Genomic DNA, 19,257 nt, shown 5'->3' with positions numbered 1-19,257 from the left:
GGCGAGCATGATAAAGTTCGATGGGCTACAACAAAGATCCGATCGCTACGACAAGGAACACGCTCTGCATCAGTCTATGCCTCGGATTTCAGACAATTGGCAAGTGACATTAATTGGGGTGAAGAGGCGTTGGTGAGTCAGTTTTATTGGGGCTTGAAGGATGATGTGAAGGACTTGCTGTTATCTCTTTCTAATCCTCAAACGCTCAACGAAGCTATTAGCCAAGCTGTAAAGTGTGACAACCGCCTATTCCAACGTCGCCAAGACCAACGTCCAAGACACCAAATGACTCGTTACGACGTGACTATGTCTGCAAATAGCTTAAACTCACATTCGAAGGCAACAGACATGTAAATCGACACGGCGCGTGTCCGATCTCTTACTCCAACAGAGAAGAAACGGCGTATGAAGGAAGGGTTATGTTTGTACTGTGGAGAAGAAGGTCACAAGGTTGGAAATTGCCCAAAGAAGCAAAATTGGCACCCTGTCAAGACTAGAAGTGCGATGATTTCGAAAAACGACGACGCCCAGTCACAGTAGGAACCGTGCGGCTGGACAATCTAATATCACGACAACAATCAGGTTCCTCCTTCTCTGTCCAACCTGCCCGTTGCTTTACAATTCCTTTGTTTTTAGGCCCTCAAAAACAAAAAACTTTAGCTTTATTGGATTCGGGGGCATCTACTTGTTTTTTAGATAAAGAGTTTGCTAAACGCCACAAGATCCGTTTAGTACAGAAGTCCAAACCTGTTCACGTAGAGGTGATAGATGGACGACCCTTATTGTCAGGCAACGTTACCCACGAATCAGAACCTATAGAAGTGGTGTTTAAGGACCATAGTAGTCACGTTGTTTTTAATATTATTAGAATCCCATCAAGCCCTGTTATCCTTGGTCTTTCTTGGTTAGAAGATCATAATCCGTCCATTGATTGGAGGCTACGAAGGATAACATTTCCTGAAAAAAATAATAATAAACCTATTGGTAGAACCTACATGAAGAAATCCATGTTTATTGGAGCGAGAGCGTTCCTAAGATCGTCCAAGGAAGGCGCACCATTTGTCATTTATGCAGCTCCAACTAGCGGCGAGAATATCTCAACATCGAATATACCAGAGCAATATAGGGATTTTGAAGACGTGTTTCAGAAGAAGAACGCCGATATACTGCCGGAACATCGACCATATGATTGCGCCATAGACTTGGAGGAAGGAGCGCAACCACCTTTTGGTCCAATATACAACCTATCGCAGACGGAGTTGGCAGAATTGCGGAAGTACATCGATGAGAATCTAGCCAAGAATTTTATTCGACATTCAAAGTCGCCAGCTGGAGCACCAATCCTATTCGTGAAGAAAAAGGATGGCTCACTGCGGATGTGCGTGGACTACCGAGGACTCAACAAGGTGACCAAGAAAAATTGCTATCCCTTACCTTTGATCTCCGGCCTCCTAGATCAACTTGGACGTGCAAGGATTTTTACAAAGATTGATTTAAGAGGAGCCTACAACCTTGTGCGAATCAAAGAAGGAGATGAATGGAAGACAGCCTTTCGTACAAGGTATGGCCATTTTGAGTACAATGTCATGCCTTTTGGTCTTACCAATGCTCCAGCGGTCTTTCAACATATGATGAATGACATCTTTCGGGAGTACCTCGATGACTTTGTTGTCATCTATCTGAATGATATTTTGATATTTTTCAAGAATGAAGAAGAACATGAGAAGCACGTTTGTTTGGTTCTTGAAAAACTACGCGAACGAGGACTCTACGCCAAGTTGGAGAAGTGTCAATTTCACCAGAATGAGATGGAATTTTTGGGCTTCATTGCGACTACAGAGGGCTTGAAGATGGATCCAAAAAAGGTAGAAGCAATTATATCTTGGGAAGTTTCGAAGACGGTTAGAGATGTTCAGTGTTTTCTTGGATTTCCTAACTTCTATCGGATCTTCATCAAGAAGTATTCTCAAGTTGCTGCACCACTCACGCGTCTAACAAGCAAAGACAAGCTCGAATGGGGATCACAAGCAGCAAAAGCATTTCAAGATCTCAAGACGGCATTCACTACGGCTCCAATCTTGGTACACCCTGACTTTGCAAAGGCTTTCTATTTAGAGACCGATGCTTCAGATTTTGCTTTGGGAGCTGTGCTTTCACAGATGGGCTTAGACAAGAAGCTTCACCCAGTTGCGTTCTATTCACGGAAGTTCTCTGCTGCTGAGATCAACTACGAGATCCACGACAAAGAGCTGCTTGCTATAGTGGATGCCTTCCAAGAGTGGCGTCACTTCCTCGAAGGAGCTGTACATCCAGTGACTGTTTATACGGACCACAAGAATTTGGAGTACTTCATGACAGCTCGAATTTTGAATCGTCGTCAAGCTCGATGGAATATGTCTCTATCACGATTTGACTTTATTATCACCTACCGCCCTGGAAAACAGCAAGGATTATCTGACGCATTATTGAGGAGATCGTATCTTGCGCCAAAGGCTGGAGAAGCAGCGTTTGATCAACAATGTAGAACATTGTTGAAACCAGAAAAATTCAGGATTTTTGCTACTGTTGCAACTATCGATGACGGCTTCCTCAGCGAGGTACGTACTGCGACCATTGAGGATTCTATAGCTCTTGACATCAAACAACGTGTCGATAATGACAAGTTTAAGGTGGAGGGAGATCTTCTGTATTTTGAGGAGCGGTTGTATATCCCGAAAGGACCAACTCGACTCCGAGTACTTCAATCTCGCTACGACTTTCCAGCTGCGGGACATTTTGGATTCAACAAGACTTTGGAGCTCATTTCACGAGATTTTTGGTGGCCCCAAATGTGGAAGGATGTGAAGGAATTTGTCCTTTCTTGTGATGTTTGTTCAAGATCCAAGATCCCTCGACATCGTCCGTATGGACTTCTCCAGCCATTGCCTATTCCGCACCTACCATGGTCTTCAGTTTCTATGGACTTCATTACGGACCTACCGCCATCGAATTCATTTGACAGCATCTTTGTTGTGGTAGATCGATTTACCAAGATGGCGCATTTCGTGCCTTGCAAGAAAACATCGTCAAGTGAAGACACCGCTAGACTCTTTCTTAATAACATACATCGTTATCATGGCCTACCAGATGATATCGTGTCGGATCGAGGTACTCAGTTTGTATCCAAGTTTTGGAGGTCCCTCTTTGAGATATTGAAGGTGGATATTAAGCTCTCTTCGGCTTTTCATCCTCAAACTGACGGTCAAACGGAGCGGGTGAATCAAGTTTTGGAGCAATATTTACGATGCACCATCAACTATCAACAAGATGATTGGACTGCATATCTACTGCTTGCTGAGTTCGCATATAACAACACTCTTCATGCGTCAACTCAACAAACACCATTCTTCTCCAACTACGGATACCACCCCAAGCTCGATTTATTGAGTTCTTCAGCAAATAACAACCCAGTAGCTGAAGGATTTGTGAAGCAACTATCGGAGCTTCAAGCGACGTTGAAGCTTCAATTGCAATCTGCCCAAGAGAGTTAAAAGGCATCTGCAGATAAATATCGAAATGAGGTGCCTACTTTTAAAGTTGGAAGTAAAGTATGGCTTCTTCGACGGAATATCAAGACCAAGCGGCCATGTGACAAATTGGACTATCGGAGATTAGGGCCATTTGTTATCGGGAAGCAGATCAATCCGGTGGCATATCGTCTGGAGTTACCAGCTACTATGAAGGTACATCCAGTCTTTCACGTGTCTTTGTTGGAACCTTATCGAGAGTCAGCTTTTCCCCAAAGAGTACAAAGTCCGCCACCAAGTATCAAAATTGAAAACCATGAGGAATACGAGGTGGAAAAGGTACTAGATTCACGGCGTAATAGAAGAAAATTGGAGTATTTAGTGCATTGGAGTGGATACGACATCAATGAACGAACGTGGGAGCGTGCCGAAAATCTTGCCAATGCGCCAAAAAAGGTACAAGAATTTCATCAACGATATCCTCATAAACCTAAGCCGATTCAACGATAGCTTCTTGCTGAAGCTTGCTCATCAAGTAGCATAAAAAGGGAGGAGGGCACCTCCAAAACCCATAGTTCGATAGTGTAGAACTTTGTTAGCAACTATAGTTTGCTCTCATCATTTTAGCCTTTAGACATGGATAGTCAAGATACTACACTTATTATGTCATCTTAAGCGACTAGCTCACGAAGATGACCGCGAGATGAAGAACCGCCTGCACCACGACGACGTCGGAGGATACCGAGCAACAGATCGCTAGTAATTGTATTTGAGGTCGAGCCTGCCTACGACGGTCAGCCAGAAGGTGTGTTTGGAGGACAGTTTCACAATGAAGACACAGAAGTCCACGCTTGGTCAGAGGTTGAAGGTGTTGGTCACTACCGTTGGCTCCAAGGGCCGATGAATCATTTGCCTCGCGAACAACAATTAGAATTCATAGCGGATGTGATGCGACAGATTTTCATTTTCTTGCGTTGGTATTGACTGATAACAACATTGCTTCTCGGAGACCTCGAAGCTAGAAGAGGAGGTGATGTCATGGACATACATTGGAAGATTCTTCGAATATTCTTCTAGAATATTATCTAAAGATTCTCTAAAGATTCCTTTATAAGGTTCTAGAAGATTCTTAGAACATTCCCTAAAGATTCTCTTAGAAGGTTCTAGAATATTCTTAGAAGGTTCTAAAATATTCTAATAGATTCTAGGAAGTTGCTCGAGAAGTTTCCTAATTAGTAGAAGTTGTTGGAGAAGCGTCGTAGTTAGCGGAAGTAGCTCGAGAAGCTTCCTATTCAGTAGTATATATAGGAGTCGAGGCTGAAGGGTTCTTCAGTCTCGACAACACATCTCTTGGAGTTCTAGCTCACCTTTCTGGTATTGTTCTTGTACTCATCTGTTTAATCTAGTTTTGCCACTTCTTCTTGAACTTCTTGTTAGATTTCAAGTCTGTATTTTGTGTCCGTGACAGTATGTCCATGATATATGATCATCTTCTTAATTAGTATATATAGGAGTAAGACTTTAAGCATTTGTAATCTTATCAATGTCTTTCTTACAATCTTATCTTGGTTTAAGATTCTTAAATTACTTTGTGTTTAGAAATAATAATGATAATGCATTATTTTTATGTATATAAACATAAATATATATATATCAATGGCAATTAATCAAAATTTTGAGATTCTATGGCCAATAACACATGTTTCTAGTAACATATATATATATATATATATATATATATATATAGAGAGAGAGAGAGAGAGAGAGAGAGAGAGAGTTTTAATAGTATATAGTAAATAAATACATAAATAAATAAAACATAATCTTAAAGTAGCCAAATTTCAAGAATAACATGCCAAATCTTTTAGTTTAGAAATACAACACTACATCTTATCTTTTCATGAATAAATATATATATATATATATATATATATATATATATATATATATATATATTAGTTTTTTATTTTAATTTTTAATTTTTATTAATTTTATTTCATTTTATTAAAGAAACACTTTGTATTATGATATTATAATATAGCTTATTTTAATAAAAATAATAAATTAAATATTTTTAATTATTTATTTTAAAAAATCTAAAAGTATAAATTTTAGAAAAAAATATCTTATTCAACATCTTATTTGCTTAAATTGACTTCAAAAAAATATTGAAATAAAATTCTTATGCTAATATTAATAATTATTGATATGTTTATTATAAGATAATACTTTAAAAAGACTATAATATAAAAGCCTTAAAAAATTTCTTAAAAAAAAATTTAAAAAAAAAACTTAATTTTGGAGATAATATAAAATAATAAGAAGCAATAAATTTTACTAAATTTTTATTTTTATTACAAAATCAAATACATTAATTTATGTTTTAACTTTAAATTTTTGAATACCAAGTATATTTACATATATATAGTAATTTTCAACATATTTTGTGTGAAGCATAATAAACCCTCACTAGTTGAGAGTCTATTCTAATTCACAACTATTAACTGGCTTCCAATATAATTATTTAAATTGTCTTCTGCTTTGTCTTGAATTCTCAATTTTCTTAAATAGTAAAAGCCACTTTTCCATACCACAAAAACAACACAAGGCATTCAAATAACTCAACTTAAAACACACATTTGAAAGACATTTTTTTAAATGATTTAATTTAAGTCTATACAATTTTTTTTTTATTTATTTTTTATTTTTTTTATCTAGTATTAATTATCATCCAAAATTATTATCCATGAATGAATTTTCATCCACAAATGAAAATTCATCCAATTTCACTCATCCTTCATCTACAAAAGTTTTTGTACAACTTGCTTCTAATTCATCATTGAATTTATCCCAATAAATTTTTCCAAAACCTAATCTAACATCAGTCCTGATTACTTGCCTTAAATTGCATTTAATTTAACTTGGTTGCCTACACCCACTGGCCGTCAGAAGGTCTCACAGAGTGCTGAAGAATCATTGGTGAATCTGCTGAAAAATGAAGTGCGCCTCCACTTCTTGCTCATCCTAGGAACTTCACTCCAGTCTCAACACTTGGGCTTCACAATTCAATGCTCTAGCTCATTGATGAATACCTCCTTGTCAATACGGATGAGGTAGATGCATCCATCGGCAACAAGGCTTGAGCTAGAACAATACGACCTTTATATCGCCTTCATCGAATTAGCAGGAACTTCAACTATTCTCTCTGTAGTGAATGCTCTATCGAGGCTGAATTAAGGATTCGATGTGAAGATCGTGAAGATTGCTGTTATTGGTGAATACTCGGTTGCTTGTATTCCCAGGAGTACATAGCCTCTTCCATCCCCCTCGACATCACGTGGTTCGATAGCATCGGAGTTTGTCATTACCAATTGAGAGCTCACAATTTCCATCAAGATCGTGAAGATCTTCGTACAGAATAGCCGCCGCAAGTCAATCTCGTTGTGCACAACAGCAAACACCCAGATCGAGATCCCTTGTTCAGTCGCACAATTCTAGGTCGGAATACGCCGCACTTTGCCGACTAGTGTACACCGCCAGTAGCAAGTACGCCAAGAACACCGCTATTCGGCTTTCTGGTAACAATAGCACCGACATAAATTTGGAAACAGTAACCAAACCAGGGACTGTGGCAAGATAACAAAGAAGCCACTCGCCCTTGTGATTATCTTCCATTTTCTCTTTACTTTTCTTTTCTTTTCTTTTTCTTTTATCTTTTTCTTTCTCTTCTTCTCCTTTTCTTCTTTTGATTTCTTTTTCTCCTTTTCTTTTTTGAATTTTTTTGAATAAGGGATTCTATTTTCGCTCTCAGCCGATTAAATTTTTAATAACAATTATTAGAGAGAAAATATTTATTTTAAAATTCCTTCTCGAGGGAATTCTACAAGAGACCTAATCTTGTATTGAAATCCTATTTTTTGCTATTTATCTCAAAACTTCTGCACTAACTAACTAAAATAATGATAAAATGCACCAGAAGTGCATCTTTTATACTAAAACACACCAGTGTGTCAATTTCGTGACTCACATTTTCATAGAAATTTTTAGATTTTTTTAAAAACCATCTCAAAAATACTAATTTCAAAAATACAACACTATTCATGCTTTACATAGGGGGAAAATAAATAAATAAATAAATAAATAAATCATTTTAATTTATGTTCTGTTTTTGTATTGCTGCGACCATAACGTACTCATGTCAACACATTCGCCTTGTGTAAGACTCTAAAACTCTTTACTACAACTTCTTTTCAAGAGGATCAATGTCAACACTCCCTACACAATTTGATGCAAGCACAAGAGCAATCCACTCCACAAAACTCGGTATTCTTTGTTGTGAAACTCATGGGAAACTAACTGACGGGCGAAGCGAGAACTTGCACTTATCAAAGTTACTAGCAATGGTGCAGCTGGACCTTCCCCAGGAATTCTAAATTTCACTTTTTGAAGCAAATTTCACAACAAAAATAACAGAATAAAGTAAACAAACAGACGGTCCAAGCGGCAGATTACAGTATTATAGGTACCAAGTAATGCCTGCAGAGATCTGTACAACACATAATTGTGCACCTTCTCCAAAATCAGAGGAGGAGTCCATTATCATGGTTCGAGCAGTTTTTAAGGAGTGTCTAGATCAGTACTAGGATTTCGAGCCATGCGAGATGTCGCTGTTGGATTAGTTGTGGTAGTATTCATCTGACCCCAGCATATCCCATGCTTGCACGCTGGAGTTGTCATTCCTCAGGATTAAAATTGCAGCCGCATAGATCCCGATCATTCCGATAACCCATATATACATTGTGGAAATCAAGGGCCAGCTGCCCGTGCAAAATTGTTCGAGACGTAAGAGTAAGATCTGTCGCCAACAACTTCATTTATGTTTGTGTATGAACCACAACTTAGAGGAAGGGAGCATAATAAAAGAGCTGGTAGCTGTTGGTGGACAAGCTTGAACGGTTGATTCCCGTTGCCGTGATAAACATTTTTCACCATGAATTGAGTGGCTGTCCCCGATCACTCACATTTCTAGAACGACAACTGTTCGCACACAAGATGGAATGCAGTGTTAGAAAGATGAAAGCTCGGCGGTAACCACGAAGATGGTGGTCCAAGCCATGATGAGAAATCATTCGATGGATCATGAATGCTACATACACAAGCGGCAACAGAATGATCATAGAAGGCGATGCTTACACTCAGAGTCTGTTCGAATCCACTTTCCGTTATGGTTGCAAGCCCAGCCCTTGCCTAAGCTAGCACCTCGTCTTCTCGACAGCTCCCCCGTCAAATCAGCGGCCTGATTTGGTTCTTTTTGTGGACAGTGTGGCAGCGGCGATGAGTTTGGCGTTGACGAGGTTGATGTTGCTCCGCTGTCAACGTTTGCAATGCACGGAGGCCCCTGAAGATTTGTTTCAATTGGATCGAATCACTGTTAATACCTGCTTACGAAACTAAGTCTTCCATTCTTGTGAAGATATGAAGTATGAATGTACCTGCTTCCGGAATTCTCTCTCGGCGGTCAGAAAATTCTGCTTTTTGACTGGAGCAACTTTAGCTGTAACACAAAGGCTGCACCCTGACCGCCATAGCCGCTTGATTCCTCTCGAGGCACGATTTTTACCATCAGCTCTCATGTGCAGCTCGCGATCGACGTTGTCCAGCTGCTTCTCAGGTGGCTTCTTCCGCTTCGATTTAATGTCCGATTTCGACGTCCGCCATCTGGAAAGCACAACGCCGCACCTTCGCTGTGAGAAGGTTTCTTCATCAGAATGATCATCAGTTGGGGAGGTCCCCACATGAAGCTGCTTTCCAGGTCGACTCTCTAACTGGGTCTCCACTTCTTTTCGTGGATCTATGGCTGCTTGCAAGAGGACTGCGGGAATGTCTCTTCCGACAGAGGAGAATAACTGCAGGTAATTCCTTGCTGCGTGGCCAACCGATACTACTCCAAAAGATGCATCATGGTCGCCGAAGACTGGGAGATCCTTCCTCGTGATGGTGGTACTGGAAGCGCATGCTGGAAGAGGATCTCGTGACGCCGACTGACAGGATTCGGCTTCGTCTTCGGAGCTTCGGACTTCGCGATCAACGAGTGGCACATTGGGCACACTGTTGCGTCGCAAATTGCTCTGAGAAGGTTTGCGTGGGCGACCATCAAGGCTATTACGCACTCCCGCAAGCTGGTCCAAGGCGAACGTCCCAATAGCAAGCAAACCCTCCTGTTCGTGGCTGAACACGAACTGGATTGTCTCCTGCAACCTGTTTTCCCATTCAGAGCTCAAATCATTAGCTCCACGAGACAAGTACTGATCTCCTAACCCAGAATCTTCTACATGATGTCCAGAGAAATCCTTCGAAGTTCGACGAAGACCTACGTCCGTCTTCTGACGCAGCGATGATTCGAACCATCCACCCCTCTCCGATTGACATTGATCAGCAGTTTCAGGGCTATGGGTGCGCCTTGTGGCGTCAGAAGATAGAAACCAGAAAGGTACTTTACCTGCACAACATTGCTAGACATGATGAGCAGCTCAGTAACATAATTGACCGACATAGTATGATTGAATTGGGCACGTATATCTGTAAATATGTCAGGAAATACTTGATAAGCTCGAAACAACCATGTATTATCTATCATTTGATTTTCAGGTTATTTAGTTTATTAATCAGTAATTTATTTTTGATTATTGAGCGCGAACGGGAGCACGTCGTTTTTCCTCTTGAATTAGCCTCTTAAATTTGCACCATGAGGAGTCAGACATGACCAGTGACTGCAGTAATCGAAACTAGCTTTCAGCGTCTTGAAGTTTTTGGTCTGATTTGAGTAGGTTCTGTTAGGATTCAAAGGCAAATAAGAGCCGAGTCGAGCTTCATGCTGGATGATCAAAGCAGATTTGTAGTTACTTACTAATTTAAACTTGGCCCAAGTCTTCGGAAAAGCACTAGCTGCGCTATTACTGTGTAGGGATTTAAAAAAAAAAAAAAAAAAAAAAAAAAAAACCTGGTTTCTGAAATTCTTTGGCGCTCGTCTGGAGAGGTGGGGGATCCTGATTCTTTCCCCACCCGAATAACTGCACAATAATAAATGATTTTTAATTAGTATAATCCTTCTTCAAGGATCTTGCCTGTAAAGGCTGTCATGCAGCAGGTACTTAAAATTTGCACATGCAATTCCTTCAAAGCTGGGCCGCATACCTTCATGATGGGAGGGTCGTGCTTGATCCAGCTGTTTGAGTTGATCGATCAAGAATGGATAAGAACTGGTAACGGCGCCAATGAAGACTTCGTGATTAGCTCCAGAGCTAGCATCTTGTGTCACAAAAAAAATACTCCACTGTCAGTTTCTATTCTGCACAAGATCACCCTGAGTTCATTTGTAGCCCAGGGTGCCCTGAACCAAGACGAAGCAGCTAGAATGTCATAAACAGTCCAGGTAGTTGGAACAATAAGGACAGTACTTTATCATACATTTCGAAGAGGGAGGGATTGATTCAATGTGGATTGTAGAGATTGAACAGAAAGTAGTTGTCGAAGACCGAGCCTCCATCTTCCAGAAGAACGATGCGACAAGCATGTTGGCTACAAGAAATCAGAACGAGATGGTAGCACCAGCGTGACACCACAGTTATCACCCACCTGATGCAACGTGAAATGCGTGCTTCCAGTACTTGGCGCCTGGCTGAGAGTGCAGCCTGTAACAATCGTGCACCACAGTTTAGCAGAGAAGGACTCAGGACGGCTTGGGCCAGGTGGCTAGACATGCTCTTAGTAGTGGGCGTTCTGCATTACCGAGCGAAAAATTAGCTTACACGCACCTTCGACAAAGGGCTTGGAGTTTAAGTATGGTCGCAGTCGCTTCTCGTCGCTTATCAAGCTAGATTCCCGAAGAGCTGGCTGATTCTGAAGAAGCTGTGCGTCGATCGATTACTGGAATGAATACTCATGAGGCACATTGAAGACGTGTCGCCACGCGCTGACGTCGTCGTCCGCGGACTAGCTTCTGGGGGAAGGAGCTGAGGGTCTGACAATACGGGATCAAGACTTGTACCAGAGCCGGTGCATCATTTGTAGAAATGACCCCACAACAGAAGTCCTTTACGAAGGGTGGCATAAATCCCATACCCTGTCTTTACAAATGAGGACCAGCACACTATTAATCTACCAATAAGGATCAAAGACTAAAACTTCACAACGCTCAAACAGAAAACACGTACATCTGTGTCAACCTCCCCTAATAATGTGCCGGCAACAGATGCATCATGCAATCGACGTCATGGCAGGAGATATATATATATATATATATATATAGAAATAGATATAGAACAAAGATATGTACATATACCCCAGAAGAGGAATAAATCTGATCAGCTGAAGATCCATGTTGACCGAGGTTGATATGTTTTCCCCAGAAGAACCCCACCAAAATCCTTACAAGATCGCTGTTCTGACCAGTCTAAGTAGAATACTCCGCCCTGTGTTGCACTTTGCAAATCCAATTCCAGATTCAGACGTGTTTCAGTTATTACAGTTTCACAATAGAATGTAGAGAGCCTGGCAAGTCCCCGTCGCTGCTATTAAAAAAAAAAAGCGAAATCCTACTAAACTTGTAGAGATCCGTGAGTGATTGGAGCGTGCGGAGGGGGCCACCTCACAGCCAGCTTTGGAGCTTTGCCTCTTTGGATTTCATGCTGCACACAGCCAACCGTCAGGCACGGCTCCCACCGATCTCTGCACACTACTTGCTCGTTGTGGTATCGTGCCAAATGCATCCCAGAACCCCAATTTGCAGAGGAACCTGATATTCTGGGTGGTTTTTCCCTCTAGCCTAGGCCAGACTCCACTCACAATCTCTCTTTGAAGTGATCTCATGCGATCGATAGCATGCAAAATGGTTCGCGTTCCTTGATGCACCAGAGAGCAGAACTAGATGATGCAACTGTAGAAAACTTGATGCATGCTCTTTTTATTCGTTTGGATCAAGCACACCGTTGTGAAGTGCACATCTCGGAGCACATTTCAGAGCACAATTGCTTCCCCTATTTTAAACTTCATTTCATTTTTTCTGTTTTTTCTAACTATTTCATTTGTTTAGATATGCCAATTGTAAGCGTTTGCAACACACTAGTAAAAAATGAACACTAGAAGAAATGCGATCGGATAGCTATCGTATCAAGAGTTTATGTGGTTGTACATATTACTGGTGGTTTCTTCTACTATTCGCACCTTCTAATTCATAGGGTTGAAAATAGGAATATAAAGCTGTATGAAAGATTTCAAAACATTTTCAAGAATATGATTCTCTTTGTATTGTTCTTGTTTCACAAAGATATTATGCCATATTTTTAAACTTAATTATGGCTTTAGTGGAATGGGCACCCAACTTATATCTAGTATTGGATAAATAGAAAATCTTTGTGGTTCCTTGTACAGAAATATTTTAATAATCCTAAACCATTGATTTTTCTAATTGTTGATAAATAATTTTGTGTTTTTTTCTTTTAAAAACTCAAAATTTTAACCATGCACCTCTCCTACCGATATATTATGGACTCCCAAAAATTGGTTGCCATCAATAAGATGCTCATAAAATTTGAGGTAGCTAATTGGCAACTAACTGTTGGGAATCTCTAAGATATTGAGAGAAGAGTTGCAATGTTAAGGATTTGGGGTTTTAACAATAATACCCAATACCATTGATTGGATTGGATTAGATTGGATTAAGCAATTAGATTGGATTAAGAGCTTTAAGTTTATTAAAATGTTCTAACACAAAGAGCCATTTGGATATTTTGTTCATTCATTACCAGTTGGGTACCTATTTCGCCAGTGCAAGCTGGGTACTGTTCTGAAAAATTGCTCAATTATCCCTTCTGTAACCCCATCTTTCTCCTCTGTACACAGTTTGTTACATTTTGTAAAGAATGCACAAATGACCCAGTCTCCTTTCCTTGTAAATTGTAAAATTAACTCCATTCTTGTGGTCTGATACTCTCTAATACAGATAATGTTAAACTCATAGCCCACATGGAGGGAGGAATGTAGCAGCTCTGATGAATTATTCCCTTGGTTTTTTTTTTCCTCCCCCCTCTGCCACTTTCAGGAAGCTCCTATTCCAAAGCATCATTTTGACTTTGTACCTTAAAGTGCTAGAGGCCAGTGCTGAGCCTAGTGGAGGAGATGATGGTGAGGAGTAAACACCTCAGGCTCCTTTCTCAATATAGCATGCCAAAGCAGCTGTATCCCAGTGTTTTTGTTGCTGTGCCACCACTCTGAATTGAAACCTTCTTTTCTTCCCTTTCTTTCCTAGTTTCTGGTTGTAAATATATTCTGTGTTTGTCCAAATGCTTTGTGGATGATGAACTACTCAGTGGGAGGAACCAAGTGCAAGCAAGCAAGTGGAGCCCAAGCCACAGATTTAAGCCTCTTGTGTGTCACTGGGGCTGAGCTGTACTTTGCACTGCTGCACTGTACTGACTGGCTGACTGTTGTTGCCATCCTGCCCGCATTTGTGCTGTGATTTTAACAGTTAATTGTGTTATGTGGCCATGGAGCCAGAAAAGGGAAGGGCCAAGTGAGGGCAAGAGGGAAGAGAGTTGTTTTGGGAGTAGAGGTAGTGGCTGGAGAGAGGCAGAGACTGAGGGGCTGCTGGTGTCAGAACAGGGGCACTCAAGTGTCCCAACTACCAGGCTTGATGCAGCATGAAGGTCCAGATTTGGGGCAGGGACTGGAATTGAAGTGAAAGACTTTCTATATTACACTAAAATTCTCCCTTCCTATCTTTAGAGGCCTGCATTGTTTGTGGGTCTCCCAGTTCAAAATTGGCAAAGCTGTTAGTGTGGGCTTGTGGGTGGGATCGGGTGGAGTGGGGGAGAAGACATAGGCTGGACGAGGGCTGAATCACATGGGGGGAGACAAACCCCCTATCAAGACTGCAAGTAAGCCTCCCCTCTGCAATGCTCTCTTCTTCTTCTGGTGGTGGTCTTTGAATTCCTACTTGGGCTGTGGTTCAGAGCTACTGGAGTGCATAGAAAACAGTTCTAAAAACTGTGTCCATGATGTGGGACCTCAGGGCATGCAACATGGAACATGCCTGATTTGTGAGTGAACAAATGGGTGACTTGTGGATCTTAGAGATGGCCCCCCATCTTGTTTAGTTTTGGAGTTCAGTGTTTTTTTGTTTTTTTTTTTTTCGGTTTTTTTTTAAAACAAGAGCATAAGAAGATCCTTGCATCCTGTCCTGTGCCTGACCCATGAGCTGTGAAGACGTCCATCCACTCATGCATTAATCCATACTGAGTGGAGTGATTGGGAGTGTAAATTGCCCCAAGGACTGAGCTGCCAAGTCTGTTCTACCCCCTTGCAAAGCACACTCTATTGTCCTGCAAGGAGATTCTGGGTTAGCTGGTTTTGTCGTCTTTCTGTGGGGAGTGTGGCATTATCTGTGTTCTTGTGCCCATTTCTCTCAACATCAGAAGGGGGGAGAAGAGAAGGGGCACTGGTGAGCTCACTGACTGACTGACAGGTGTTTGTCACACTTAAAAGAAGTCTTTGGCACCTGCCTCTCTTTCTCTCTTCCAGATGCATGAGTCACACTACCATCAAGAGCTCTTACATTTCCAGACAACAGAACATGATACAAACTACATTACTATGTACTACAGCTCCTTCTCTGTGATCTGCAACAGTGATTTTTTTTTTTGCATGTGGCTATTGCCACAACACCTTTTACTTGGCACACAGAAACCCTAAAATCTGGAATGACCCAAATTTTTGTGCTAGTAGTCTAATTATCTGTGCGCTTAGCAGATGTGTGTGGATAGCAGAAATTTTTGTGCACTTAACTACAATGCACATTTCGAGCCATGTCAGTTGTCATGTCTTTCTTTGTTGAAGGCAGGCTGTGATTTACCAAGGATCGAACCAACTTGGGCATACAGGTGTACTGCACAAGCGAGGAACTGAGAGTCATTGTTTGGGGAATGAATTGGGAAATTATTGGGTGAGGGCAGCACCACTATGGAGACAATGAATGAAGACAATGGACAGATGGTTAATTTTTAGATTTTGAGTTTTGTGCGCTTAGCCTGTTTATTTGTGTGATTAGCAGAAATAGCATTTTTTTTGTGCACTTAGCATATTTTCTATGAGCTCCTAAAAAATTTGTGTGCAGAGTAAAAGGTGTTGTAGCAATAGCCATTCCTTTTTTTCTTTTCTTTTTTTTTTCATATGCCTAACCTTCTAACATTAAATTCAGTCACATGCAGTAACTTATCCAAATCTTGTTTGATGTGCAGTATTCACTGAATGGAGTTTCAAATCTCTTCTCTCTCTGAATGTATTGTTCAATTTTGTGAGCATAGCCAAGCATCACAACTCCAATGTACAAATTATATAGCTACATATTACAGCATGTGATACATTACTAGATGTCAATTATTACATACAAACATTGGGGTTTAGAGTGCATGGTGAGATCAGGATGTGAGGGCTCCACAAGGGTGTGAGGAGCTGTAAGAAACACACAAAAGGTTCATGTTGCATGGAGTAGAAGCAGGCACTAGTTGGTCCTTGCTGGGAACATGTGATAGGAGGGGGGAAGACAAGGGACAGCAGGAAGAGGAGAAGAAGGGGAGACTTAGGACATTTCCACTGCAAGCAACATGGTTTCTCCCCCCCTCTTCCTCACAATTAACCAAGCTCAAGCACAGGGTGTGAGCTCAACTGGACATGAGGCAGGCAGAGGAGGAAAATGTGATTGGTGCATGGTGTCGGTGGGCTGCCACAAATATTAAAAACAAGAGACAACAAACAAAGAAGGGCAGCAATAATGGCCTACCCTCATGGGTTTGGCCGAGAAGACCCTTCAAAGTGGGAGGAAGGCCGAGGGCAATTGTAACCATTGCAGAATTTGCCACATACCCAGCTCCCTCTATTGATCTCTCATTGTGCACTGTAGCCCAATTCACTCCCATTCAAGTATTTTCCCTTTGGCAGCTTTACTTGTCAGTGCATCTGGGCTTGCTCAGGGACCTTCCCATCACAGCCAAGCGCCTCAGTGGCTTTGTCTTCACTGCCCATAATCAACTGCCGCTTCAGCTCTCTTTGTGTGCTGCAGTGAACTGTCAGAGATCAAACAAAGAAGAAGTGGTACAAGAAAGAATGAGAAGCAACTGAAGGATGGAGAGACAAAGACAAAAAGGAAGGCAACAGCTGCTGGGAAGGGCAGTGCATTTTTGGACTCTTCAAGCTCTTCTTTGGGAAGCTTCTGGAGCTTTTGGACTCCTCAGCCCCAATTCTGTGTCCTTGGCAGGTTTACTTTTGGCTTCGAATTTTGGATGGCACTGGAAGTTACTGTCTCCACATGGAAGCTTCTCCCTCCTCCCTCATTCTGACGCGTTCCCTCTCTCTGTTTGCTGCACGGCTTCTTGTCTCATGCTCTGGCCCACAAATGATGGTGATCATGAGGTGGCATTCTTTTTAAATACTAGAACATCCTTTAGAGTTGATTTTGCAGAATAAGTGCCCAGTTTGCACTCTGACATTTTTACTTCCTTTGTCCTTCATCCTTGAGTATTCACAGACATAGATGTTGGGTTGTTGCTGCAAATTTTGTCAGCAGCTTACTACCGTCCAACGAATTGTTAGGAGTCCCTAAAACATTGGTGAGAAGGATACAGAGTGTAGAGTTTGAGGGTTTTTGTGTGTATATATATATATAGATAGATAAACGTAATATCATTTTTGAACAATTAGACACAATGAAAAATTTAAGGTGTATTAAAATGCTCTTGTGCAAGGAACCATTAGGATTTTCTATTTTTCCAGTACAAGATACCAGCTCGGTACCTATTCCACAATGGCCCTTGAGAATGCAGTGGATTTTCTATTGCTTTCTTCCATTAGAGAAATCTTGGATGTTTTTACTTTGACCCACAATATAATTGCTTTTGGTTTTAATAAGCTTATCTAAGGCTCCTGTGGTTGTAGTCCAAGCTTGCTACTTAAACAATTTCAAATGAGGGATTGAAGTTGTTCATTTTATCACAGAATACACAAAATACTGGAGGAAACATGACTGCACGAATCTGCTATTGTGGGTGGTTCATCCATTGACAAGTTCACCATTGAAGAGGTTGATCCAAATTTCATTCTACACCTTCGGTACAATTTTGGTTCACAAACACTTGAAACGACAATTTTACATATTCAAGGCAGGTTTTAGTCAGGTGATGAGCAATCTTCGTTCTGCTCTCGTTTCAAAGAGTTTAGCTTAATTATTGATTTTTATACGTGGGTTTACTGGACACAATGCATTGTAACCATGGAGATTGCAGAGATTCAAATGAATCATACATGTATGTATTTTTTTGCTCAAAATACTTGCATCATCAATCCCTTCATTGTAATTTTTCGGAACAAGGATGGCAAGAGAGAGGATTTGATGTGTTGTCTCTCAGCCAATGAGGAGTTCATTCCTCGGTGAAGCTCTGTCGCGGAGCCGTGTCAGTTAGAATCAGATTCGTCATCTTTCTCACGCGCACATGAAACGCTCATTCTGATGCGCGCGAAGTGTCTCGTGCTCCAGTTAGCATCGTCTGCTCTGCCACAGCGGGAATGCCCTGCCACCGCGCCGTCTCGCTCCTCCGTAAGATCTCACTTGCGTCATGGTGAATCGATTCGTGCACTTCTGCTGTGTTCATGACCCTTGACTGTGCTTGGTTGCACTAATCTGTTTGACTCGTCGTGATCAGCGCACTTCATTACTATTTTATAGGAATGGGTTTTGCATTTGTCTGTCATGATTGTAACAAGGGTTTCTAGTCTGAGTGAGGTATGTGCGATCAGACTATGTTGTTTGTTGTGTTGTGTGATCATACTCGGATCATTTAACCCCGAAGTTTGGTGTCCTGCTTCAGTTGTTGAAGATCAGAGTGGGGTGTTGCACCTGAGCTTATTCTGTTGTACCAAGCAGAGATGATGAGAGGGATGAGTTGGGGATGGAGGTTTAGGAGAAGTTCGTGGTAATGATGATGATGATGATGGCGGGGAACGCGACAGAGATCAAGAGTTGTGTAGGGACATGGGTGCTGCGACACTATTATGGATGGACTACCTGCTGCAGAGAGCAATTTGTCGAGTCCCACATCGGTTGGGTTTATCTCCGTGTTCTTCGAGCAGGATGTGCTGTGCTGAAATGCTTCGCTAGGGTATATGCTGCCGGCCATTTTCAAGGATAATCGCCCTTACCTTGTGCTCGGACAACCATGATTAAGGCAGCATCATTGCTATATGAACGTTTCAGCTAGACTGGCGGTGTGAGCAAATCCGATGGCTGAGAAAATTGTCGTATCCATAAGCTCTGTAAAGCATTACTTTGTGATTCATGAAGTCCTTGCTTTCTCGAAACTGTGTTTCCAGAAAGAATCCTATCTCAAAGAGGTAGGTACTCTGAAATGGGTCATCATCTGCGTGCACATCGACTTGTGTGATTGTACAGGGCGGAGTAGCTTTTGGACTCTGGTGTAAATCCGGAGCCAACACTATTGGTGCTGAATCGTGCTGGGCGTTGCTGAGGTGTACTTCGTGCAATGATGAATTCTTGTTGCTTGTAAGCTGTTTACAAAGTGGGCAGATTCGAACCATCGTATTAACGAGACTAATAAGATCCCGAGCGAAAGAGCCTTTTCATATATGGTAAGACGATTGACTGCAGAATGTCGCCGTTCTGCATCATCAATATGAATGCAAAGCC

General features: G+C 41.4%; 1 protein-coding gene and 2 long non-coding RNA genes across 4 annotated transcripts; 2 read left to right on the top strand and 1 right to left on the bottom strand.

The window, feature by feature from the left end:
- Positions 1-7,765: 7,765 nt before the first annotated feature.
- LOC112279600 (uncharacterized) lies at positions 7,766-11,427 on the bottom strand. 2 transcript variants are annotated; one of them, XM_024514210.3, is made up of 7 exons: positions 11,321-11,427; positions 11,142-11,197; positions 10,701-10,814; positions 10,507-10,576; positions 8,999-10,005; positions 8,700-8,904; positions 7,766-8,543 (listed from the first exon to the last, which is right to left on the bottom strand). In XM_024514210.3, the coding sequence occupies exons 3-7, from the start codon at positions 10,704-10,706 to the stop codon at positions 8,524-8,526; spliced, it is 1,308 nt and encodes a 435-aa protein (XP_024369978.1). In that variant the 5' UTR covers positions 10,707-10,814; positions 11,142-11,197; positions 11,321-11,427; the 3' UTR covers positions 7,766-8,523. The 2 variants fall into 2 exon arrangements, with proteins under 2 accessions (XP_024369978.1, XP_024369979.1); XM_024514211.3 differs by lacking the exons at positions 11,142-11,197; positions 11,321-11,427 and adding an exon at positions 10,974-11,108.
- A 2,901-nt stretch (positions 11,428-14,328) lies between these two features.
- LOC112279458 (uncharacterized) lies at positions 14,329-17,335 on the top strand. The gene is made up of 3 exons (XR_012217075.2): positions 14,329-14,440; positions 15,312-15,504; positions 15,800-17,335. It is a non-coding gene; the product is annotated as an uncharacterized LOC112279458 (long non-coding RNA).
- A 648-nt stretch (positions 17,336-17,983) lies between these two features.
- On the top strand, positions 17,984-18,911 carry LOC149989543 (uncharacterized). Its single transcript, XR_016502237.1, has 2 exons — positions 17,984-18,150; positions 18,422-18,911. It is a non-coding gene; the product is annotated as an uncharacterized LOC149989543 (long non-coding RNA).
- The last annotated feature ends 346 nt before the right edge of the window (positions 18,912-19,257 follow it).

Source organism: Physcomitrium patens, chromosome 3, assembly GCF_059467195.1.
Source record: "Physcomitrium patens ecotype Gransden chromosome 3, ASM5946719v1, whole genome shotgun sequence".
Lineage (NCBI taxonomy): Eukaryota > Viridiplantae > Streptophyta > Bryopsida > Funariales > Funariaceae > Physcomitrium > Physcomitrium patens.
The sequence above is the reverse complement of the archived record's forward strand: the minus strand, read 5'-3'. Positions and strand labels throughout refer to the sequence as shown.